Source organism: Crotalus tigris, unplaced genomic scaffold, assembly GCF_016545835.1.
Source record: "Crotalus tigris isolate CLP2741 ecotype Arizona unplaced genomic scaffold, ASM1654583v1 scf7180000017634.973608, whole genome shotgun sequence".
In the NCBI taxonomy this organism is placed as follows: domain Eukaryota; kingdom Metazoa; phylum Chordata; class Lepidosauria; order Squamata; family Viperidae; genus Crotalus; species Crotalus tigris.
In genome coordinates this window covers 474,592-500,980 of record NW_024096528.1, presented here as the reverse complement: position 1 = coordinate 500,980, position 26,389 = coordinate 474,592, and the positions used below count along the sequence as shown (strand labels likewise).

General features: G+C 41.7%; 1 protein-coding gene across 4 annotated transcripts in view; it reads left to right on the top strand.

Moving 5' to 3' along the window:
• Window positions 1-11,330: 11,330 nt before the first annotated feature.
• The window catches only part of NXPH1 (neurexophilin 1), a 205,628-nt gene continuing 190,569 nt past the window's right edge, over window positions 11,331-26,389 (top strand). For 3 of the 4 annotated variants that reach the window (XR_005555705.1, XM_039334805.1, XM_039334802.1), the window contains exons 1-2: window positions 11,331-12,299; window positions 13,017-13,178. Coding sequence is in view for 3 of the 4 variants with exons in the window: in XM_039334805.1 (XP_039190739.1) it covers window positions 13,125-13,178 (54 nt within the window). In the remaining variant the exon portion in view is untranslated. Of the gene's footprint in view, window positions 12,300-12,432; window positions 12,590-13,016; window positions 13,179-26,389 lie in introns of those variants that run through there. The other variant, XM_039334804.1, reaches the window with a different exon arrangement.

The following is a 26,389-nucleotide window of genomic DNA, read 5'->3' as shown; positions in this document are numbered from 1 at the left end:
CATACTCCTTCACTTAATTGAGTTGTGGATCAGACTGCCTGTTGTTACAAAATAAAAGAACATTTTCTAGACCTTCTTGGGTGGTAAATGTAGATTGCACAGATTAATGAAAAGGCAAGAAGACACAATTTACACAATAATCTTCCTAATAAATAACAACCCCCCCCCCAATACACCCATGTCTAAATGTGCAGATTTCTCCACTGAATGATTTTCATCTGCCCTAGTAGGATGCCTGTCAAATACACTAGACTGGTATGCCATGGCCATAACATTTTCATTAAAAATGCATTGATGCATTGTGTATCGAAACAATTGTTGATGGTTGATTATGAGGAGGACCCATTAGAAGCAGATAGTCCCAATTTAATTCCTAGATTTTTCTAGAACTACAAGACTTCCATTTAATGCTGTTGAAAGCTACTGGTGACTAATACAGGTAAAATTAGGCTTGATGAAAGAATAACCTCACATTACAGTGTCCTAGGACTGAGGCCATTTACCAAGATTAGAGATTCATCCTTCTAACTAACTAATTCATCCTTTACCTAAGGCTTCCAATATGTGAACATGTTCCTGTAATTTTTTGCATATGCAGATTTCAATAATGGAAGCATTTTCAAAAATATCATCTGCTCTGTGCATCTATATTTAAGGACTGTAACAAATAAAGAACTCTCTGATAAATTGAAAGATAAAAAGGACAAGTATAAAAATTGGAAAGAGGAGCACATAACTAAAGCAGAATATCAGCAAATAGTCCCAGCTTGCAAAGATAAAATGAGGAAAGCTAAGGCTCAAAATGAACAAAGGCTTGCAACCAAAGTCAAAAATAACAAAAAAAAGCTTCTTTCAACATGTAAAAAACAAGAAAAAAGGAAATGATTGGTTCATTAGTGGGTGAAAGTAGCAAGAAGGTGACAAGCAACAGGGAGAAAGCAGAACTATTTAACTCGTTTTTTGCATCTATCTTTACACAAAGGGAAAAAACAGTCCAACCTATCAAAAACAGCACAATAAAAAACAGATTAGAAACACAAGTTAAGATAGGCAAGAAAATAGTAAGTGAGCACCTGTCCAGCCTAACTGAGTTGAAATCACCAGGACCAGATGGATTACACCCCAAGGTTCTCAAGGAACTGGCAGATGTGATCTCAGAACCACTGAGCTACATTTTTCAAAGATCCTGGAGCATTGGGGAACTACCGGAGGACTGGAAAAGAGCTGATATAGTTCCCATCTTCAAAAAAGGGAAAAAAAATAGATCCAGGAAATTACAGACTATCAGCCTGACCTCAATACCTGGGAAGATTCTGGAAAAGATAATCAAACAACAAATCTGTGAACACCTAGAGGCAAAGGTCATTACTAAAAGCCAACATGGGTTTGTCAAAAACAGATCATGCCAGACAAATCTTATTGCATTCTTTGACCAAGTGACAAAATTAGTGGACCAGAGGAATGCTGTGGATATAATTTACTTGGATTTCAGTAAGGCATTTGATAAAGGAGATCACAACCTACTACTTGATAAGATAGAAAAATGTGAGTTAGACAGCATCAGCACCAGATGGATTCATAGCTGGTTGACCAGCCATTTTCAGCGTGGGTCCTCAATGGAACTGCATGTACATGGAGGGAAGTGTATAGTGGGGTGCCCCAGAGCTCTGTTCTAGGCCCAGTGCTCTTCAACATCTTCATCAACGATTTGGATGAAGGGATAGATGGAGAACTCATCAAATTTGCAGACCTCACCAAACTGACAGGAATAGCCAACATTCCAGAAGATAGGATTAAGATACAGGAGGATCTGGATAGACTTGAACACTGGACGCTATCTAACAAAATGAAATTCAATGGTGAAAAAAGTAAGGTTCTACATTTAGACAAGAAAAACCAAATGTACAGGTATAGTATAGGTGGTACCTTGCTCAACAGTAGTAACTGTGAGAGGGATCTCGGAGTTCTAGTGGACAATTATTGAGAATTGAGCCAGCAGTGTGCTGCAGCTGCCAAAAAAGCTAACACAGTGCTAGGCTGCATTAACAGAGGGATAGAATCAAGATCACGTGAGGTATTAATACACTTTACAATGCTTTGGTAAGGCCACACCAGGAATACTTCATCCAGTTTTGGTCACCATGATGTAAAAAAGATGTTTTTTAGTCTAGAAAGAGTACAGAGAAGAGCAACAAACATGATTAGAGGTCTGGAGGCTAAAACATATAAGGAATGGTTGCTGGAATTGGGTATGTCTAGTTTAATGAAGAGAAGGACGAGGGGGGACATGATAGCAGTATTCCAATATCTCAGGGGCTGCCACAAAGAGGAGGGGGTCAAGCTATTCTCCAAAGCGCAGGACAAGAAGCAATGGATGGAAACTAATCAAGGAGAGAAGCAACCTAGAACTAAGGAGAAACTTCCTGACAGTTAGAGCAATTAGCCAATGGAACAACCTGCCTCCAGAAGTGGTGAATGTTCCAACACTGGAAGTTTTTAAGAAGAGACTGGACAGCCATTTGTCTGAAATAGTATATGAGCAGGGGGTTGGACTAGATGACCTCCAAGGTCCTTTCCAACTTTATTATTATTATTATTATTATTATTATTATTATTATTATTATGGCACTGAGTTAAGATACTCAGCCCTATGGTAAATATGATACTCAGTTTCTATGGTAAATTTGATAAGAAGATGTTTGTATTTTGATATTTGCATAAACAAATATTGAAAACTTTGCAGGGCTTAACAGAATGGAAAATGTCAACACTCTCCGAATTCCTTTAGTACCACATATCATTGCTATGCATCCTAGGATTCTTGAAGGCTGAGGGAAAAAAAGAGTAATATGAGACTAATCCACATATATAACTAATTTGTTTCATCGCTGTTTAAGGTAAGGTAAGGTAAGGTAAGGTAAGGTAACCTTGTCATTTCTTACTGTGAGCATTCTGGCACACATTAAAAATGAAATTCTGTTGCCTGCTTTCAAAAGAAAGTATATATCTACCCATACCCATAATAACATACATACATACCATGTTTCCCTGAAAGAAAGGCCTACCCTGAAAATAAGTCCTAGATTGATTTTTGGAGGTGGGCCTAATATAAGCCCTACTCCAAAAATAAGTCCTAGTTTTGGAGTGAGGCACACACTTAAAAATCAAACTAGGGCAAGGGTAGGGATGTGGATCTTTCCCACTCACCCTGCACCCACTTACCTTACACCCATTTCTTCTGTGGCATCTTTTGTGGCATCTTCTGCATTTCTCAGTCACAAGCCTCTCCGGAAGGCCTGTTCAGCAAGACCTCTGCAGCTGAGGACCGAGCTATGGATTGAATCCATAGCTTGGTACTCGGTTGCATAGGCCTTCCAGAAAGGCCTGACTGCAAAATGCCGGCTAAAATGCAGCTGCAGAAAGAAGCTGCTCCTTCGCCCCAAGGGAGAAGTAGACATGCTGGGTGGGGCTGTCGATGCTGGAGGTGAGTAAGACATCCCCCAAAATAAGACCTGGTGCCTCTTTTGGAGGCAAAAAAAAAAGAAGACCCTGTCTTATTTTCGGGCAAACATAATACATATTGTGTTTCCCTGAAAATAAGACCAGGTCTTTTTTTTTGCCTCCAAAAGAGGCACTAGGTCTTATTTTCAGGAGATGTCTTAGTTACCTCTGGCATCGGCCCAGCAGAGCCACTTCATTCTGCATATATATAGAGTTGGTAATCGATGATTAGAGAAAACCGCTTATATAGCTAGATGGCTATTTAACGGTCAAGCCATGAAGCGTGCAGGCATTCCATCTGTTCTCTGCCCCCCTAGTTGGCCTACATATTTCTAATTGTATCATATTGGCTGGTGCTTGCCTCAATCTTGACATATCCCCTTCCCCCACCCGTCCCGTTCACTGGCTGGATTCCTCCTGCCATGCGCAGTTGCTCAGCGTTGTTGCTGGATCTTCTCCCCCATTTTCCCCCGGTGTCTCATCCAGTGTTCTCATCAGATTGCCATGCAGTCACGTCTGGTAGAGATCCTCTTGTCGTGCATCCCGTCTTGATTGTGTTTTTTTTTAAGTACTTCTTTCGATCCTGCAAAGGGTGTGTTAATGTCCCCCTTACTCTACTCACTATACAATCTTGCCTTTTAGGTGGTAAGAAGTTCACATTTTATTACACATTTCTTCAAGAAAAACTGTAGATTACTCAGAACCAGTTCCTAACATTTTGTAACTTAGAGTAGAAAGAGCAAATAATTTTTCTTTATCCAGGATGAGATGCATAATACCTAAAGCTGGCCAAGTTTTGGCACATAAGACAGAAAATTCCACAAGTGACTTTTTTCTTCCTGTCAGTAAAATATGATACTAATTAAAAATAAATGAAAATTTGCTGGCCTTCAATGACATTCTAATTCAGCTGTCTGAGAATGTTGCTTCATGTTGCCTTGTAACAGAACTGGCTAAAAAAATTCACCTCTTCATACAATTCATAGTAATGAATAGGCTACTTCCAAAGCCTATTAACATCCAGAAGTAAGGTTCATGTTGGTCAGACTACAGATCTGCAAGATTAAAGCAGGTTTATTGATTTCATAAACAAATACACCACACATACTCCTACATGTATATATTCCTTTTATTTGTAAAGTGTCCATTAACATTTTCTGGAAGGTGAAGAATAAAGCAATTCAAAATACTTTTTTTGAAAAAGTATTGCAATGAATGGAGGTGGATGGTAAGAATTGTAAAATTAACATGAATTCATCCTTATACCGTGTTTCCCTGAAAATAAGACTTATTTAAGACTTATTTATTTTGCCTCCAAAAGAGGCACCAGGTCTTCTTTTCGGTGTATGTGTGTGTCTTTTCCACTCACCTCTGGCACTGACAATCCCCTCCCCCCAGCTGCCCCACTTCTTCTGCGGCCGAAGGAGCAGCTTCATTCTGTAGCTCAGAATGGATCTCTGGCCGGTCAGGCCTTTGTGGAAGACCTCTACAGCCAATAACCAAGCAATGGATTCAATTCATAGCTCAGTTCTTGGCTGAAGAGGCCTTCTGGAAAGGCCTGATTGTGAAATGCAGGCCTGGGGATGCCACAGAAGAAGTGGACCAGAGAGGAGAGGCCTGGCTGCAAGGTAAGTGGGTGTAGGGTGCGTAGGGTAGCTCCACCCCCCCACCCTTACTTAATTTTTAGGCATGTGCCTTGTTCCCAAACTAGGGCTTATTTTTTTTTGGGGGGGCTTATATCAAGCTAGGGCTTATTTTCAGGATAGGGCTTATTTTGGGGAAACACAGTAGTTTGGAAGTAGTTTGCCATTGCCTGCTTCCTAAGGTTGAAAGAGAGTGACTGGCCATCCAGCTGAGTTTGTACTTAAAGCAAGACTAGAACTGTAGTCTCCTGCTTTCTAACCTGATTCCTTAACCACTATACCAAACTGCCTCTGAAACTTAAATACGAATCAAAAAGCAATTTAATCTAAACTACTAAGACAATCTATGCATAATACCCCTTTATAAGTGCACCAAACCGTTGTTTTCATTCCTTTAAAAAATGGGTCCACATTTTCATTTGATGAGTCTACCTTGACCAACTAGGCAAAAATATCAACACAATCTTAGCCAGTCACAGAAAACTAATCAGGTCAGAACTGGTCACTAACTGGATAGGAAACTATCAGGAAACCCTAGGGCTGAAGGCTATGCTATAAAACAAACACACAAACAAACAAACAAACAAAAACCAGAAAAAAAGCACTGATAAATCATTTTTGTATCGTTGCTAAGAAAATTACATGGCTGTATCTATGAAGTCATTAGAAAACATGGAGACAAAAACAGAAAATCCTAGTACTTGGAACCACAGCAGCTCCTGTCCCTCTGTCACATGTTGAGTATAGTCAGCACTTATAAGAGGTTGCTCATTTCTAATACAGGACACTGTTTAAAGCAATGTAGTCTAAGATGTATGAATTACAACACTCAGAAAACATTAGCCAACTATGCTGGCTGGGGAATTCTGGGAATTGAAGTCCACGTATCTTCAAATTGACAAAGTTTGAGAAACACTGGTTTTGGTTGTAATTTAGAGAAGCATAACTGGAACGAAAAAAGCAGTTTAGCTTGCTTCTATTTGTTATATTAAAATCTATTTCTTCAATAACACAAACAGCTTTTAAGATGCTTTATTTTTTCTCTCCATCCCTCCCCACCCCAGGACAGAAAAAAAAGTTAGTCTAGATCTTTCACACAACTTTAACTTCCCAGCTGCTTCATTGTTGCTGTTTCCCTAGGAGTCAATGGAGTGAAACTGATTTAAATCTGGTCTATAGTTCTGAATTATATAGCTCATCTCACCTCCCCCTCTTGTTGAGCTCACTTCAGAGACTAATTTAAGTCAGAATGCTTGGAATGATATAGACACACTTCAACAAGCCCCATTGAAACCGGCAGAGCTTACTTTCAAGTAAATATTCCTGCTTGTTTGCCAACTCCAAAGATAAAAACAGGGCAAAAGGCATCCCATGAACTGCTCGTGCTTTGTTAGAGTTGAATCAGCTATACAAATTATCAGTTAATAATTCATTTTTTTGCTGAGAAATAGATACTCCATCAATAAGTAGATGGATCCAGAACAAAAGCTGAAATTCATTTCATTAAAATTATGAAAGTATCTAATTTAATTGAATACTTTTCCATCAAATTCAATTCAAGCAATTTCCCTTGCTGCGTTTTCCCTTCCCTTCCCTTAAGCATTTTTCCTTCATTTAAACAATTTGCCTAATTGTTTAATAACACTTAAAATTTGGTAAATACTTCAACTTTCCATTCCCTGCCTTAGTAAATGCATGTAAGTATACTGAAGGAAATAATCAAACTGCAGGTAAAACAGTGGTTTCATCTTTGCTGGATGAGTTTGGACCACAGTTATTATTTTGAAGACAAAATGAGAGGACTTCTCCCTTTGTTCCTATACAAAAGATAGGGTAGTTTGATATAGTGGTTAAAACCACCAGGCTAGAAACAGGAAATGTGTGACTTCTAGTCCCACCTTAGGCACAAAACCAGCTGGGTGACGTTAGGCTACTTGTTTTCTCTTAGGCAGGGGTCTTCAAACTCGGCCCTTTTATGACTCATGGACTTCAACTCCCAGAATTCCTCAGTCAGTGTGCCTGGCTGAGGAATTCTGGAGTTGAAGTCCATGAGTCATAAAAGAGCCGAGTTTGAAGACCCCTGCTTTTAGGTTTTAGAAGAAGGCAGTAGCACATCACTTCTGACAACTTTGCCTGGACAATTCCTATTGGCTTTTGAAAGCCAATAGAATTAGACTCTATTCAAGAGAGTCTATTCTATTGGCTTTCAAAAGCCAATAGATTCTATTGGCTTTCGAAAGCCAATAGAATAGAGTCTCTTGAATAGAGTCTATTCTATTGGCTTTCAAAAGCCAATAGAATAAGAGGGAGTAGCACAGCTAAGGAAAAGGGGAAAAAATGGCAGACTGTGTTGTTTGGCGACCCCCGTGAAATGGTCGTTCGACACCAAATGGAGTCGCGACCCACAGGTTGAGAACTGCTGTTGTAAAGCTAAGCTGGACTGGGCAGATGAGCAAACATCCTGGAAGAGAGCCTTGACATACCATTTCTGTAGTGTTGCCAAGGAAATCAAATGAATGAATCCAAGAAATTAAGAGTTGAGCTGGGATTGAAAGAAACTTTACTTTAACTTTTGGAAACTGTTACTGTAATTTAAATAAACACTACATCTCACCAAGGTGGGGAAGATTGTGTACCAGGTCTGGTGAATGGCCAATTTAAGCTTATTCCTCTGACTTTTAGGCTTCCTATCTAACTTAATTTTAGTTACCATCACTTACGTATCCCTGGGAAGGCCATTGTGCATAAAAGTATTCCCTAAAATATCTCTTCTCCAAATACTTTGGATTTCTAAAAAAGTGAAATATTGGTCCTGATATATAAGCCTTCTTCAAGACAACGTTGTGTGATGATTGATGTATGGGACTAGGAAACTGGAACATCCAAGTTCCAGTCCTTCTTTAGAAAGTAATTGGGTGACCTTGGGCCATGATTACATCTCAGCAAAAATCAGGGTAAGGCTCTGTGACAAGCCAGAAGCTCTTGTTGCATCATTCATTGATCTATTTGGTGGTATGAATTAGATGAATGTAGTTTTAAAAAAATGAACCTAACCCCTCCCCCCCAAATTCTTAGCCAGTTTGGCCAGCCATCAAGGGAAGGGAGTTGAATCTGGGTATGTGAAGCTGGGCTGAGATCTTATTTTTACTACTCACTCATTATATGATCTGTTGTAGGAAGCTGTCTTGGTGACAATGCTTTATATATAAATGGGAATAACACATAGGTTTTATGGGAAAGGAATACTGAAGTTATGGAATAAGGAATTAACAGAAAATTATTCACAGTAAATGCGTACAATTTTCATGATATTTAGCAGCCGTACCTTTGTATCAACTCCTCATGGAACAGAATCTCAGAACCTCTTCCTCCTCTTCCCCCCCCTCCTCCACCACCACCACCAGATGCAGGAAAAATGCATTAGAAAACTGCTTTGAAATATACAAGCCATCAGTTTGATTCAAGGAAGGCAGCAACCTGCATTGCTTCAACCAAATGTCAAATAAGACTTCTCTAATTTAAAGGCAGGGTGTCCCCTATAGGAAAGTTCTGTTTCTAATGCTATCAGTCTGTTTTTATTTGTGGATTAATTACTGTAAATGGAAAACCTTTGCTGATTTATTGTAAATCACCCAGAGAGGTATCAGTAGATCCACATATAAATTCTGTCAAATTCCTTATTAGTGACTGCTATGATACTGCTTTGCCATTTCTTTTGTTAAAAAAGTGTTAAGTTAGTACAGCTTTATGAGTCTGGTTTGCTTTCATTATTGAGTGGCACCTTTGTTAAGGAGACTAAGGATAATTTATGCTTAAGAATGACAACTAGGGCATTTATTTAGAATATGAAAAGAGCAAGGCTAGGATGTAGAATACCTGAATCCCTTTTAATTTAAGTAATTTCAGGGGGATACATGAGGCTTGGATTCTTTTGTAGAAATACAAACCAAGCTTAAAGAAATGTTCGCTGTGGTTCCATCATGGTCACATCCAGACTCCAGTGCAGTTTATCTAAAGGTATTTAATCACCAATCAGCTTTTTATTGCAATGTTCTAAAGTGAAGCTTCTGAGTTGAAACAGTATTTTAGAGATTAGTATCAAAATGTCAGACAGCAATATTAATCATCCAGATGTGTTCCAAGAGAGCAGGTACTTGGCAGGACAAATGAAATCCTTTTCTTTTCTGCTAGACTAGAGCATTCATAGGGTGACGGTCTCTCTGGTCTCTCTCTCTCTCTCTCTCTCTCTCCCCCCCTTTCCTCCTTTGGAAGACGATAAATCACAGGCTTTGTCAGCAAGTCATGAGAGGGGCTGCTGTTTGTTAGAATCTATCCAGCCAAATATCAGAGTTGCATGGACTGGAAGTTAGAGTTCCAGAAATTCTTTTAGAAAGGAGAATAAAAAAAATTCTGAAGAGCTCCATTTTCTTTACCCCCTCCATATTCTCAAACAGTTTGTTATGAAACCACAGAACCAAAAACAGAAGACAAAAAGGAAGAAAAGAGAGGAAACTGTGGCCAGTTCAGTTTGGAATATTTTGTGCAAGTGTACATGGATGTACATCCTAGCACAAGAAGTTGGGAATGTTTTTCAGGCCTGTCAGATACTCTCCCCAAGTCACTGCCATGATGAGTGCCCTCAGTCACAAATAGTGCTCACCTTCTAGCCAAATCTTTTGTTATTATAATCCCCACTCCTTTTTTTTTTCAAGAACTTGGCATATGTCCAAAACAGTCACTAGATTGGGACTACACACGATTTCCATTTTCTAAGAATATCTGTGGAACCTGAAGGTTATTCTTGCATCTCCAGCCCTCCATGCATTGATGATGTTATTGAGCTAGATAATAAAATATCTTCAAGAAGGAAAGCTAGCTCAGAGAACAAGAACCCAGGAAGAAAATATTTTAAACAGTTAACTTGGTGATGAACTTGGTTTCTATGAGGATCACAGAGGATCACAGAGACAAAGAGGATCCAGCCTAAAGGAAAAACAGCTCTCAAAAACGAACTACTACTTGAGAATGATTTCAACTTTGGGAGCATTTACCTTATTTTCAATTGAGACACCCTAGGATTTAAACTAGGGTGTCTTTGTTTGCTGGATTTCTGGATGTGCTGTATCTCTATAATTCTAGGACACTCCTGATGTATAAAGTGTTCAATTTATAGTGACCCATCTATCTGTGAATTGATGTTGATGAACACAAATTCATGTCTTCATCTCTTGCAAATTCACTTCTTCATCTGTAGCAAATGCACTTTAAATTAGGATTGCTTTTAAAACACTAGAAAACAGAGTTCTGATAGCTGAAATAAAAGCTGCCTGAAAACACTCTAAAAATTAGGTAACTTACAAGCTTGGTGTAGTAGCCTTCTTTCATTACAGCATCTGCAAGATGTGTTTGGTATTATTAGCTGTTCAGTTAATGTTCTATATTGTAGCACATTTGCATTGCAAAATCGACCCAGAAATAAACCTCATTGAATTCAATGGTTTGCAATTCTAGATCAGTCTGTAAAGAGTTGCAGTCTAAATCTTATTTTTTTTTTTGCTAAACCAAAACAGCAAAAGGAAAAATTATCCTTTCAGAATGGATCTATGAAATTCTTAGTTAAGATTATTGACAATGATTTACCAAGTCTCCTCTCCCTTATTTTTACTTTAGGTTAATTAATCTTAGATCCTCAAATCCCCAATTCATGATCCTGCATTTTTCAATCTTGCACACAATAGGATACCAAAAGTGTGTATGTCTGCAATTGGGCTATATAAATCAATACTGGGAACTATGGTAAACTGGTGTTAGGGAGCAGCTGATACATTAAACAACTTTTTTGTACTGACAGATGGAGAACGGGAGGTCTGCATGCTAAGGGCCCAGCAGAGAGTGGGCTGATCCTGAATCCATTGTGTAACGCCTACGTTCAAATCTCAAACGTGGCAGCCCAAGGCAATTACCGAAGTAACTATTCCGAAGTTATTGTTCTAATAGGAATGAAGGAAATAGCCCCAGCTTTCCACCCTCCAACTTCAGCCCGCCCCGGAAAAGGGCGGGTTTTGCATCTGAGGCGGCTTTCGCCATGCCATGCCCCGCCGCCCAACTTTTCTTATCTCGGGTACCAGACTTCGCGGCTCATTGCTCTAGCCATCTCCCAGCCCCCTCCAGGGAAGCATCGGAAGACTTGAAGCTTCCCTTTCCAAATGCTTTATTGTTTGTTCGGGAGCCAAGGGCGACATCATTATTCATATTCATGGGATATTAATTGCTACTTAGAAAGAAGAGGGAGCCAGAAATCAGCAAAGCAAGCGGGGCGGGGCGAGAGAGAGAGAGAAAGAGAGAGAACGAAACGAAGCGAAGCCAATCTTTCTTCTGTCTCCCGGCGCAAAGGGCACGTTAACGCTTTGCTAGGGCATCCCGTTTCCACGCCCCGTGGTTCCAGGCGAGGAGACCACCGTCAACGCCGGCAGCTGTGTAAGCCTGCGGAAGAGCGGAAGAGAGTCCTCTGGCGGCAGGGCACTGCACTGCAGAGTTCCTCGGGAGGACTCTGATTCGCCGCCAGTTTCAGGCGAGAGAGGCTGGGGTGCAGCTTAAAGTCTCATAGCTTTACCCCTTCCTTTTTCCAGCTGAAATGGTTCGGACAGCGCTCTGGGGCTCTGCCACCCAGCCGCTTGCATTGTATCGCTTGGCTTCCCCTCCCCTTCCCCCTTCAACTTCTCCTCCCCCTTTTCTCTCCCTTCCCCCTAAAGAGATGATCAGCCAAGGTCTTTGCAGATAGATTTGATCGAAACTTAAAGAGCAACCATCGCTGGGCACTTGCTGGCCAATAAGTCATTTTTAATAGAGACAAATCACTCGGAACGCCCAGGAGGCAATAGCGGTGGCTGCTGCAAAAAGACGCGGGCGGTCCGGACAGCCTCAGGTCTCCTTCCTCTTGCAAGTTTCCTGCCATCGTGACCGTACCTGGGCGCTTCCCTTCCGAAACCGGCGGCACCTGTTTCCACGGGATCTCCGCCCATATCATGGAGCAACCGCGCCGAGGGGACCCTGTCCGAGCACCCGAGCCCGCGTAGCTGGCTTTGATTGCTGTGCTGATTTCCTTCCTATGGACTATTGCCAGAGATCGATACCTGCTTTCGGACCCCACATGCAGTAGGTGGACGCTTTTCTTTTCCCAGCGAGCCTTCGGGGGGGGGGGAAGAGGGGGAGACTTGAACAGCGGGGAGATTTGACGACTAACAATGAGGCAAGAGGGTCAGGACAAGGCAGAGACAGAAAAGCTGCTTCGAAGCACCGAAAGGGGGGGGGGAATCTGTGGGAGAAAGCGAGGTATGCGCGCGCGCGCGCACGAGGTTCTTTGGGTACCTCTCAGGTTCAAGCCACTGTCTCGAAACCTTTGCCTGGTACTTGAGCTTGGTCTCGGCCATGATCCGGGAGCCCAGGTTAATCGATTGGCTCCTCTCAGCCTCCCCCGTCGCTCTCCTGATCCTTCTCCTCCCCCACTTTCCGCGCCCTCCTGGCCGAGCGCGTAGCTTTACTCCTGCCCTACGCGAAGAGTCGGGGTGGCGGCGAAAGATCTGGTGGATGCCCTCTCTTCCCACCCTCCTAGACCGCAATAGCGCTGGACACTGGAAAAAAAAAACCAGCTCTTATTAAGCCTCTCGCTCTGGAGTCAGCCCGCAACTAGTTAATTTGGCCCAAGGAAAGCTCTTCTCCCGGCGCTCTTGCCAAATGGACTAATTCTCTTTGAGGCATCCCCTTCTTCCCCCCTCGCCAGCTGGGTTTCTCCCCTTCCCCCTCCCTTTCCACTCAACTCGACAGCTAATCTTGTCTCGTGGTCATGGAGTTTATCCTTTCATTTTTGCCTAGGCTGAAGCGAGCTGTCCTGGCTCTTTAAAGTAGATGCCGGGTGGATCTATGGTTCTGGCGAAACAGAGAGGGAGCCCGAGCAGCGCGAAGGAAGTTTGAGCCGCGAGGATGCAGCCCACATATTGGTACGCGGTGCTTCTGCTGCAACCTTTGCTGTACCTGGTAAGTTTCCGCGCCTTTCTTTCTCTCTCTCCGCTCCTCTCCCAGCCGGGGTTGCCGGCGGGATATCAGCAGAGGAGGCCTCGATCCAGGGGGAGAAGTCCTACACTCCAGACAAACTTATCGGATCCCTGGATGCTTCCATCAATCACGGACGTGCCTTGAGGTAGAGAGGAGAGTTCAGCTCCTGCAAGTTCAAAGGTCTAAGGTTAGGTTGAGGAAGGGGAGGTCGCTCTTGGGGAGTTTTCATTTGGAGTGGGGGGGTCACACAACGGATACCGGGCAGAGACATTGCAGTCTTATTGATCAGGGCTTCTGTTTGTGTGGGAGATTCAGAGTGTGAAGGAAGGAATCCTGCTCAGCGATTCTTGGAAGGATTTTGCCAGTTAGTGGTGGTGTTTCGGATTCATGTTCTGTAAAACTTTTTCTTTCTCACGTTCTTTTAATTGAGCATTAAACCTTCTGTTCGTTCACACGTAAGAAAGGGGGCAAAATCACAGGGCGGTTTAGCAAATATGCGGGATTGAGTTCCAAGCCCATTCTGATGACTCCGCTATCACCCTGATTCTTCGACCCCTCCCTCCGGCACACAGTCCGAAACTCTTCCCTGTCCGGTGCCTTCCTAATGATCTGGAATATAACTTCCATTTCTCTCAAACAATTGGCCATCCGCCTCGTAAGTTGAGAATGATGGGAGCAGTTGGCTTCCTGCCCAAGGTGGGAATGATGGGAGTTATCGCTTGGCAATTCTAGGAGGGCGTGTTGGGAATTAGAACCCAATACACGTACCAGGAACTAGAAATAGGAAGCTGATATTTGGCAGAATGCTGCTCGGTGTGATCATTGGAAGACAGCTTCTTTGTCTCCATGCCCCACCCTTTGGGCTTTAGAATGATCTCCCGGAAGGAGAAAAAGGTCTCCGTTGTTACTCCGAAAAGTCCTTCCAGTCGTTCTCCACTAGCGGGAATCTTGGGCGTGGGAAAATAACGTCCCTTTGGTTATCCTTCCCCCGCCCACCACAGAATAAATCCTACTTATATGAACCATTCCGCGGTAAGCCCACCGAGCATCCTCCATTAGCCTAGTCAGAAAGTGCTCGGGGATAACTCCCCTTCAAGATTACCTGGGGCACAGAGATTGCAGCTCCTTTCCCCCCGTGGATCCAGTTCTCTGCATGGATCGAACGATCTGCATCACCAGAGCCGGTTCGGTTTCTTTCGGAAGCCATCGGTTTACAGATCGGATAAACGGCAATGCGAGGGACAGGAAGAAAACAGAGAACAAGAGCTGAAAAGGCTTTAGTGTAATTTCAACCCAACAAGCAGAAACCTAATGAGCTTCTTTAGGGTCTTCCGGGGTAAGCCTTTCTTCGGAAGCTTTTTTCCGCTGCCTGTAATTGCAAGCTTTGGGCGCTTGAGGGCGCGGTTCCCCAATTTCAGCCTCGTTCGGGACATCTCGGGGTAAACAGGTGAACATGGGGGCAACCCCTCCCGTTGGAAATCAACGCTCTTGGATGCTATCCACCTGCTCGTGTAACCTTCGCTCCCTCTCCTTCGCAAAGGAGGATCGTGTGCCAGTTTGGAAGTTAAAAATAAATAAATATTGGAAGCGTTTTTGTCTTTCCTTTTAATAAAAGACCAACACGCGAGCATTCTGACTATCCCTTCTCTATGCGGTGGTCAGTTGTAAATCCAAAAGGAATGTGAGATCTGGCTGGAGATTTGACGCTCGTCCAAGATTCTCAAAGTGGCAAGACTCACACTAGTGACATCATGTAGGGCAATGATTCTGCAACCCTTCATTGACTACGGACATCTGAAATGGTCATTTTCCCTTAACAATTTTTTTCTTTTAATTTTTTTTGATAGGGGGGAGGGAGGATTTTGTAGCGTCATCCCTATCTCTTGTGGTTGTTGCAAACGGTGTTAAGAAAACTGCTGAACATTTAACCAGGATCGAGATTCCTAAACTGCGTGAATTTTCCCTATTTCGTCGGGCATGTTGTTTGCTAGAACTTAAAATAAGTCCTTATTCTAAATGTGCGGCGTGCTGAAAGCAAAGCGCGTCAGTTCTTTACTTGTAAACTGGGAGCATTTGAAATGCATTCCGTGTGCAAATTATGCTGATTCAATTACTGTTTAGTTGCCAATTTCATTACCTGAATGCCTTCCCCTCCTTCCCCTCCAAGTGGTGGAAACAGGAGAGGAAGGGGGAAAAGGGAGAAGTTCCTGAAAACAATGGAAAATTTAATTGAAGTTGAAAATAAACCAACGCTTAAACCCTTTTTCGACTTGGCCCAGACTCTGCCCAACTTTATGGTTCATGTCCAAGTCGCCCGCTCTTCTACTGGTGCTCCAGTTCCTGCTGAGTTTCCCGGGGCCTTCCTGCAATCAGGTCGGGTGACAGCACTGAGCTTTCAAGCTTTAATTAAACTTGACTAAAGCATTTAATGCGCTAGCGCGAACCAGTGACGAATAGTGTTTGCTTGCCCGCCGCCTCTTTCTCCATGGAAGCCGAATTGTATAAAATGGACCGGAGCGAAGCGATGTGGAGGGTTGAAGAAAAATAAGATCTGTTTTCATTCTGAGTTCCGCCGGCAGTGAAAGTCCATCGAGGTGTATAAAATGAAAGGGAAGATGGATCCTAGTTCCGAGGTCACCTGCTGCCGGCCCGAAGCAAGGAAAGCCAGACTCTTTGACTGATCAAGCGCAAAGTTCGGTTAGAAGAACAGATTCTGTCCTTCCTCAGTCTGTCGGGCTCCTTTCCAGACCCGCCCAGTCTCCGGTCGAAAGGTCCGAAAAGGTGAGGGGCTGTATCCACCCAACCAATGTAACCTTAGCTACAAGCCGACTTGAGTTGCTAGCTAAAGTTACTGCGGCTCCCAAGGCTGGGAGCGGTTAGGACGGCGGATGCTTTCCTGGCCAAGCTGTGGATTAAAGCCAGGAACGGCTTCCGGGTGTCTCTGTTTGGCTCTCGAAGGAATTCATGGCATAACCTTAACAAGTTTTCCCTCTGGTTCCCTCCCCCCGCTCCTTTTTGGCTTAGTCCTCAGGAATCTCAGCGTTGGATTCTTCCGGATGATATCCTGAAACCTCAGGACCCCTTCTTTCTTTACACCAGAGAGCGATATGTTAGAGGAATCCCCGGATGGTACAGAATAACCTTTTCATCAGGAGGCTTTCGTTAAAACAAGAACAACCGTCTTCCGTTCGCGGGTGAATCGTCACCCATACCTAAAATGTGCTAAATAAATAATAATTCCCGAGGCTCACTATAGATGAGCCGATACATACTGTTCCCTTTAACATTTCCTGTGTGTGTGTGTGTGTGTGTGTGTGTGCATGTGTGTGTGTGTGTGTGTGTGTGTGTAAGAGGTAGGAGAGGGAAACGCGAACTATTAAAGGAGTTGGAATCATTCCTAACTTGAATTTGATATCACTTCTGGAGCGTTTCCAGCAGATTTCCAAGTGTGCAATTGTGGGTTATATACCACATTGGGACAAATATATACAGGATACTGTGAAATAAGGCAATATAAAGTTCTGATAGGCAAATTTGATATACAAAATCCATTTCATTTATAGACAAGTGTACACTACAAACACGAATTATATCTATCTTCTCCATTTACACTCTAAAGGCAAGAATGGATATGTAAATACGTGCACACACAGATTAACACATTAAACGTGTTAATGTGTGTGTGCGTGTGCATGTGTACCTTCATTAAACTTAAAGTTCCCCACCTACATATAAATTATTTAAAACTTAGTAAGAAAAGTTTTTTCTGAGGGAAGGTATCTGTTATGTGTGGCAACCAGATAGAATCCAACACAAGAGTGGAACCCAAGAGCGTTGTCTCAGAGACGAATCTCGTTGATTCAATAGGATTCATTGCGTTCAGACCTAAACTCCGAAGGTGGCAGGGAAGAGATAAGGCAGAAGTACAAATCGTAACTTCCAAATGAGTCTCTTTCCTCCGACTTAGGTTTAAAGTTTTTTTTCCCCCTGAAGTCCTGGGGTTCCTTCTACTTCGGCGGCGGTCACAGCCAAAATCTCCTCCCGCAGATTAGGCCAGGGCGGGGAGTCTGCAACTTCCGGCCTTGCTAGAGATGCCTTGGGTCCTGCTGTCTTGCAAAACGGGACGCACGTTCGAGACAGTCAAATCGCCCAGCTTTTCCCTACCTGGCGCCTGCCATATGGGTGGGACCTCATCTCCCATCATCCGAGTGGGGTGGTGATGGAAACTGCCGTCCAAACAGGCTGGAGGAGGCCAGTTTGGAAAAGTGTGATCTATCCGCAAGGCCGCGTCGAAATATTTTCCCTGTGGTTGTTTGTGGCAGCTTCTTCTCAAATCGTAGAGGAATAGCTTGATAGATTTGTTTCGATCTGTGTCCTGCTTAATAGCGTGAACCACCGAATCAAGTATTTTATTCTGATGGTACTTGTCTTCCTTTGTCTTCCTAGATTTATTTTAGGCACCTTTTCTACATTTTCTGAACTCTAGTTTGGAAACAAATTACTCCTTAGCAGTACACGGAGTTGGTGTGGGTGAGTACGGTCTAAGTGTGTTAAGTAATAGCAGTGCCCCCTCTCCCTCGCACAATGTTCTGGGCTACATTACTTCGCACTTTAGCGGTGAAGCAGACAGTGACCTCAATGTTTAAATCCTAAACTTTCGCCCCTATTCTGATTGGGCACTGCAGCAGCGAGCTTTGCTGACGTCAAGGGGACTAGCATTTGGAGATTAAATCCCAGGTTTATTTGGCAGCCAACTTCATGGTCCTCAGTAGAATATGTGTAAAAGCGTTGAAGATCGAAGCTTTAATATTAGAATGACTAGTAATACTTTTGGCCTCTTTGCGTGCTTAACTTCGCCAACCACTTGACCTCATGAAGCTGGCGTCTAATAATTGTTGCCCCCCCCTTAAAAAAAAACCCGGAGCTGCAACCAGCAGCGGACCAAAAACTATGTCTGAAACCGTATCACTTTCCCCGAAAAAGCTTAGCTAGGTTAGGGAAGTTGTATATTCTTTATTTCAAGGGTGAGAGGTTTTTTTTTTTTTTTTTAAACTTGAAAAAGTGCCATGAAGGTGTTTCACTGACGCTGGTGGAAAACCTCAACAACTTTTGCTATGTATATAAAAAAGAAGGCCTCTGCATATAGAGTTGTCCCAATTCTGTTCTCCACCCTGGTATTCATCATACCTTGTTAGCTTCGTCGAGGGAATGCCGTTCTTTCAAATTACGGATCCCGAACGGGTTCGGTAACCGCTGGGCTGATATATCCCGAGGCCAATTACCTAAGGACGGGGGGCGTGACCGCACTTTCCTATTTGCCCTTCTCATACCACACCATCGAAGAGGTCGCCTGACTTGATCCTCGGAAAGGGGTGTTTTGAGACCTCCCCATTCCTCCTCACACATTGAGGGCTGTCCACACTGGCAATTTCTAGTACCTTCCCGATCACTAATGCAGATAGGTGGCGGCAACAATCACTGGTGGGGCTTGGATGTCACTCCTCCTAGAGGGGCGGCTATGCTTAAAGCAAGGGTGAACTGTAGGGTAAAGAACTGACCCGTGGATTCGGCTTCCTTTTGGGACATGGTGTGGGGAGAGAGAATAGCTTTTTTTTTTTTTTTTTTTTGGTGGCGCGGCTGCAGATCCTAGAGCAGCTTATATTTTTTTTAATCAACCCTCCATCTTGCATGATTTCGGTGTCATTCTTTTCTTCTCAGAATTAAAGGGCAGAGTTACAACCTCTCTCCTCCCCCCCCCGCCCCCCAAGCCAGCTAAGCATTTTCCGCAGGCTGCAGGAAAATTATTACCAACTGGGCCTTATTGTCCTCCACTAACCATTCCTCCCAAGGCTTTTTCAAAGATTGTGTGAGAGTGGGTGGGTGAGTAGTGCGAGTGGGAATGTTGAAAGCATTTGGCTATTATTTGACCGCCTTCCCCCCTCCCCCGTCCTCCTTTCTTTGAAGCAATTTGTTGTACTTTTGTAGATATCAAGAGAAAGAGCAAAACAGCGGTCGTCACAATTGATTTTGTTTGTTTGTTTGGAAAAATAAACAAAGGAATCCCCTGGTTGAAATTTTCTGCCTATAGAAAAATAGTTGTCCATAATAAAGCTGCGTAGGATTTGAAGGGTGTTGTGACAAGCGACCTATGAAATAAAAATAAGCGTCTATTGCTAGCTGTATTCTGGGTGGAAGTACGGGGTACGGTCACACGCATCCACACACATATAGTGATTATTTCTAAGAAAGCAATTATTAAGAGGAAAACAGCATGTCTTACAGAGATACTCTTTGTGTTTCTGTGCAGTCCACTTAGCGCAGGCTCCGCATGTACCCAATATCATGCTTTTTTTACCCAAAATAATACGAGTACATAATTATGGCAAATCTGGAGACCTCGCTGACACTACAGACACCACTGTGCATTAAAGAGTATCGCTCGCTCCCCCGGGGAGTCCAGTCTGCTAATGAATCGTTTCCTGACATTCCATTGCTTTTATCTTCTAATCCTAAAGACGTTTTCCTGGGAATAACCACCCCTTGAATCTATTGCGGCTTCCTTTCGAGGAGATGAATAAGATGGCCCGCTTAGCCTAGTCCGATCTTCCGGTTCAGTTCGTTAGCGCCGCGTTTCTTACCTCACTAATGCCGTTTTGTAGCGTTCAGGGAGTCAACGGGGATACCCACGAGTATTAGCAACTTTCCTCTAGTGCAATTCTGCAAGCATTGGAGGTCAAGGAACTGCACTGATTCCGTCCAGGACCCAGAGAGTTCAAGGAAAAGTTCTTCCTAAGGTAAAGCTCCTCAGGAATAGAAAGAAAACTTAGATCTATGCTAAAACCCAACTGGCGATGCCCAAGTTAGTTCAAACGCGATATACTGCAAATTCTGCTCCTTTTCTACTCGCTTAATTATACTTTTCTATTTTTAAAATGGGGGCGAGGGCTTGTTGATGCTCCCTCTCTTTCTCTTTAATATCAGGGGGAAAAAAACCCAGATTAGTGCAAAAGCATTTAAGTGAAAAGGGAGTGGACATTTTCCCCCTTTGCTATGTAGCTTGCTAATTGAACTCCCGATTCTTTCGACCTTAATAGCTTGTTTTAAATGTTGGAGGCGCGGGTGAGATGCGGCGGGGGGGAGGGGGGAGAGTGTGTTTCTTCATTTACACAGAAGCAATATCCCCATCTGGCAAATATTGTTGATTATAATACTATATTATAATCAATTATAATCATATTATAATACTATTGTTATTAACGTAAAATTGCCACTAGAGCAGCGGCGAAAAAAAGCAGGTTACTCTCTCTCTCTCTCTCTCTCTCTCTCTCTCTCTCTTTCTCTCTCTCTCTCTCTCTCCCTCCCTCCCTCCCTCCCTCCCTCTCTCTCTCTCTCTCTCTCTCCCCCCACCTTCTCCCTTGCTAGGAAGCGCCCGTTTCTCAGAATCGCTGTTCCTGTCTTCCTCTCTCTGCTGTGATTGGAGCGAATGGCGCCCAGTGATTTCCCTTCTAGTTTAACTTAGACCGGGTCCGTCTAACTTAGCATTTAAAGCACCCCCTCGGGTGCTTGGTAAATAGGAGCTTTTAGCTATATTTATGCTGTAGACTGACAACCCAAAGACTCTGCTTGACAGATTTCTTCTTCTCTCCCTCCTCCCAGTCTTCCCTACCCTCCACCCCTTTTTTAAAAAAATCCTGGCAAGCACTTTATCAAGGATAAAAAGGTTCTGCCATAAGGATGTCACTCAATTTATGGTGAAAGTCGAATGAGTTACTTTTAATGAAAGTGCCTCCACGATGAATATTTACAATCGTTTCCTGAACAGGCTCCCTCGGATGGAAGGAAAGGAGAGCATGCTAGTTTTCCTTCCCTGAAAAATATCTCCCCCTATAAACTCATTTACCAACGAAGTCGATCCCGATCTTTCCGAAAACTGTTGACGGGACTGTAGAGCAGGTCGGCGCAAGGGGATGTCTTATTGCACGTGAAGTAATGCTGCAGAGCTATTTCTGCCGGAGGTACAGCCCGAGACTAAACTAAAATGACTCAGTGAACCCAGTCAACAGTGTCCTCATTCAGCTATGTGAATAAGCAGACAGTGGTTTAGTATAATCTGTAATCCCTACCTTTGCCTTTTTGTGCTCCTAATCTTGTTTATCCACCTCAGATGTCATTGCAACTCCTTTATGATCACTAATGGTAGCAGGACCGCAAAATCAAGGGAAGTGAGAGAGACACCCACAGCAGAAAGTGGTGTTTCCAGACATACAGTTATGGTGGCCTTCAAGTACACCAAAGCTTAGGGGAGGCTGATGTATGGGTCAGCTGATCTTTACACACACACACACACACACACACACACACACAGGGAAGAGAGGGAGAGGGAGGGAGAGAGAGAGAGAGAGAAACACACAGACACCCCATCTCTCAGGCCAATAAATCTCTAATATGTTTGTGTGCATGTAAGGTGTGTTACAGAGAACAATTATTGTTTTCTATATTGTTTTGCATAACATACCTTATTACATGACTCTGGATTGTATCCAGAGCATAAATCTATTTAGGATGAAGATGATCTCTGAAAGTTTATCAAGTTTGAAAGTCTTCAAGTTTGGTTCAGCTTCTTTGAATAGTGAATTAAATGAAAACAAGTCCAGAACAGACTTCTCCAACAAGGAACCCTCCAAGTATTGGCTGGGAATTCATAGGATTTGAAATCCAACACTTCAGATTAGGATATTTAGTAGAAAGTGGGGTCTACTGGGTGAAGTAAGTGAGTTTAATGCAAGTGTGTTTCAGAGCACAACTCTAATGCCACAAGAACTTCAGTTTCAAATAAAAGTAGCCAGAATTGCTGTTGGAGCTTTTCCTGAAATTTATGAAACTTGTTCGCCAATATATTGTAGATCAGTTTAATTGTTTTATAGTTGGATACTCTTACATAGGGGATTAATCGGTTTAGGTGAAAAAGGATCCTATTTGATATTAAATGCCATTCAATGCTAGTGCAGGCCATAGAACCCAGTGATATGATCCAAATTTATCATTCAGAATAAATATCAATAGATTCATAGGAAGTGTCTGAGAAGCATAATCATAAAAGAATTTAGTTGGTAGTAAATGAATTAAAAAACAGAAAAACAGATTTAGATGAGTTTGTCTCTGATATCTCAAAGCAAATTCCATTGGCATTCATTAACTGAAGCTGTAAACAAATATTCACTAAACACTCCCCCAACTGTCTATTGTGCTGGCCCCAATTACGTATGAAGAAAAATAAAATAAAAATAAAGCAAACAATGCATATGCATTTAATGTGTGTATTGCTGCCTTTTTAGTGCAAACTTTAATAGAGAATGATACAATGCTCTTTCTCTGTTCAATTTTATTTTTATTTTATTTATTTATTTGGTTTTTTTAAAATCCCACCTTTATTACTTTATAAATAAACTTGAGACAATAAATACATAATACCCCACCTATTTTCCCTGCAACAACAACCTTATGAGATAGTTGGGCTAAGACTGGAATGAAGTCATCTAGTGCATTTCATGCTAAGGTGGGACTGGAACTCACAGCCTTCTGGTTTCTAGGCCACCACCAACTACCACACCAAACTGGTTGTTTTCTGTTGCTTCAAATTTTCTGATTGTTTCAAAATCTCCTGTGAAACCAAAATTCCTTTTGCCTTCGAAGTGATCCTAATCAAACTTTTGGGCTGGATATATTAAGGGTTATTAGTAGCTAGGATTGCCTTCTTCCTGTAGTTTCTGTCTTCCCAAAAGGGTAGATCAATCCATTAGCCACTTAAAAACAGTAAAAATAAGTAAAATACAAACCACCTAGTCTCTTGTTAACCACAGGGTGGAGTTCAGAATGTGAGGGAAGCCACAGATGTTGTCTAGGATGGAATCTGGCAGTCAATGAATTATATACTTACATAGAATAACATATTATTGTAAGAATATCATCTGCTTTTTGGTAGGCTTTCTTTAGTCTTCTCTGCCTGTACCTAACGTAACTGGAAATGGGAAGAGCCTTTATTACTTTTTAAAATTTATTATTTATTTTTCATTCAGGCTTCTTGTAGGTACTTCTTGACCTTCAATAGTTTGATAAGTGACCATTCAAATTTACAACATCACTGAAAAAAGTACTTAAGACTGTTTTTTACGTTTACATTGGTTGCAGTATCCCCATGGGCACATGATCAGAATTCAGACACTTGGCAACTGACTCATATTTATAACAGTTGTAGTGACCTGTGATCCATGTAATCATCTTTTGTGACCTTCTGACAACCAAAGTCCACGGAGAAGTCTCATTCACTTAACAACCATGTTACTAATACAGCAACTACAGTGATTCACTTAACAACTGTGGCAGAAAGGTTATAAAATGGGGCAAAAATGACTTAACAACTATCTTGCTTAGGATCAGAAATTTGGGGCAGAACATTGAGGACTATCTGCAAAACTGATTGCTCATAAAGTTATCACAAGACACACAAAGAATGTGACATAATTTGATTAAAAAAAAAAAGGAAATGCCTAAAATGGGGCTTGGAGTTCGGGACAAATACTTCTGCTCCCTTCCCAGTGGATTCTAATTTTAAATATCACCGAACTACTTCCTGCAGACTTGAAGCTTCAGATTCATTTAACTATAGTATAAACTTTTAGATTTCTAGTTAGTGCCATCCTTGGAGATAATATAATACTCATCTACATTTATTATATGTTTATATAATTATTTGATTATATCCCACCTTTATTATTTTATAAATAACTTGAATAGTGCATATAATTACTCCTTTCTCCTCCTACTTTTTCAATAACAATCCTGTAAGGTGGATTGGACTCTGAGAGAGTATCTGGACCAGTTAGCCAACTGGCTTTCATGCCTAAAATGGGGCTAGAATTCATAATCTCCTGATTTATTATATGAATTCAAATATAAACTCATCTTCAACAATATATTTCCGGAAAACTTTTCAATAAAGCACTGAAGGTATTCTACTTGCACTGTGAACTTTTATATGCACACTCTTGTTTTGTTGTGTTGTCATATAGAGTAAATGTCTCAGCCAAAATGTCCATCTTTTAAGGGCAGACTGGGTGAATAGATTTACAAGAAAAGGTACTTACTTTACCTGACACCACTTCAAAGATATATTAAATATCTAATTTACTGATAACTTTAATGTTATTCAATTCCAAGGCTTTGTCAGGTCTTATATGCATTTAGAATTATTGGAGAAATTGGTAAGCCTTAAGCTAGAACAGGCATGCTTTCATGCGTGTTAATCACCAACACTGTTTCACAGGCTAACTCTTTCCTGTACTTTTAACTAGCTAGTCGGGAATATTTTATCAGTCTGACAAGGTTTCAAAAAGAGAGAGAAAGAGAAAACCTTTTTATCCTTGGGAAAGGAGGAAAAACCTACATCTTATATCAGACTATTCCCTCGCTTTTGTCTTTAGGGTTGCTTTAGTGATTTTTTTTTCTCTTTTTCATGCTTCTCTAAAGATAGAATCTGAGGTAGTTTTTTTTTAATGCAACCTGTTCCTAACTTGCTTTTATTGCACCTTATTTGCTTTTCTAAGGGACTGAGTAAGAATGCCTATTGAGTGGTTATTTCAGTACTATGGACAGCTACCCTGTTAATTTTCTTCTGTGAGATTCTGATAGGATAGGAACAAATTCCCTCTTCAAAAACATGGATAGAGTTTTAAGTGTTATATTCTCAAAGGATCACAAGCATGTTGCATGCAGCCTCTCTACCTGTAGTAGTGGCACTTTCTGATATAAAATGTCTTATACAAAACGGTAGTTGAAAAGCAGTGCTCTTGAATGCAATTTTTTTCTTTGGAAACAAAGCCAACAAATAACTAAGACTGATGTTTCATTAACCATTGGTAGGGATTTTAAGTGAAACAACTGGAATAAAATGTTTCTTTGAAGAACATTTCTTTCAGGCTTCCTCCCTCTCCTTCCCCATACAGAAATAGGTTTCCTTAGGATTCGTTTCTAAGACACTGGACAAGAGATAAAGAAATAGCCAAGATAGACCAAACCCTTTTAAAAACACCAACTTTCCAAAGTAAGCCCCTTCATTTTCCAGGAGCTCATCCTTTTCTCCCCAAAAAGAAAGAATTGCTGAAATTAAAAATATCAGCCAGAATTCACTTATTTTCCGCTTCTTTACCTGACTAACCATCTTGCATGAAATATGACTAAATGAGAAACTGAATTGATTTTGGATGAAGAGTCCCATTAAAAGGATCAAACATGAAAGGAAAGGCTTTGGGAATACATAATTTTTAGAGTTTTCCCTCGATTGGATTAAAACAAACAACAAACAACAAAACTGTAATAGATTTGAAAGATTAACTTGGAAGATTATTGACAATGAAATAGCTTCAGAAGGTTGAAGGCAGAGAACATTTAATGACCTTCACCAAAACATAGTTAATGAGGGAGTTTTCTATTGAGCCTCTCACTAAATCAGCAACTAATAATAATTAATTAATTAACCTTGGCCTTTATATAAATAATGGCAACAAATCTCATTTGTCTCAAAGCCAAACCTCAGGAATTACACCACAAGAAAGCTGTTATATCGACCATCCATAGTGATGGAAATCAACACATTTAAGATGAGTGTTTGCCCAATTAATCTAAACATAAATGACTGTTTATGAGTTGGGTTGGGGAGAGGGATGGCATTCCAACCAGCATATTTCCTTGCTAAGTAAAACATAATCATTGACTTTGCCTCTCAATCACATAAATCCCCACTTAATATTGACAGAGCTGTTCCCCAAGGCTTTGCCCACCAAGAAGTGGTTGTCAATAAAATACAAAAAAGTTGTCAAGGAGATGTGTAGCTAGAAAAATGATAGGGCCTGTGCAATAAAGAATGCAGATAGAAATATTTTTTGTTTTAAATCGGACTTATTCAAACTCCAATGAAGAATATGTATGGGGATTGTGGACAGCAAAGAATAGAAGCTAAACTACTTAGAATGTTGTAGGCTTTTTAGAGATTGTGAAATAAAGCTACTTGTGAAGGAAAAGTCAGGACTTATCTTAGCTATCCACCCTATGCACTTTACTATTTGTGAAATGGATATAAGAGGGGCCTGAACAAAAGGGGTGTCTGTGATGCAGCTTAATGCCTGAAAAGTTAACAA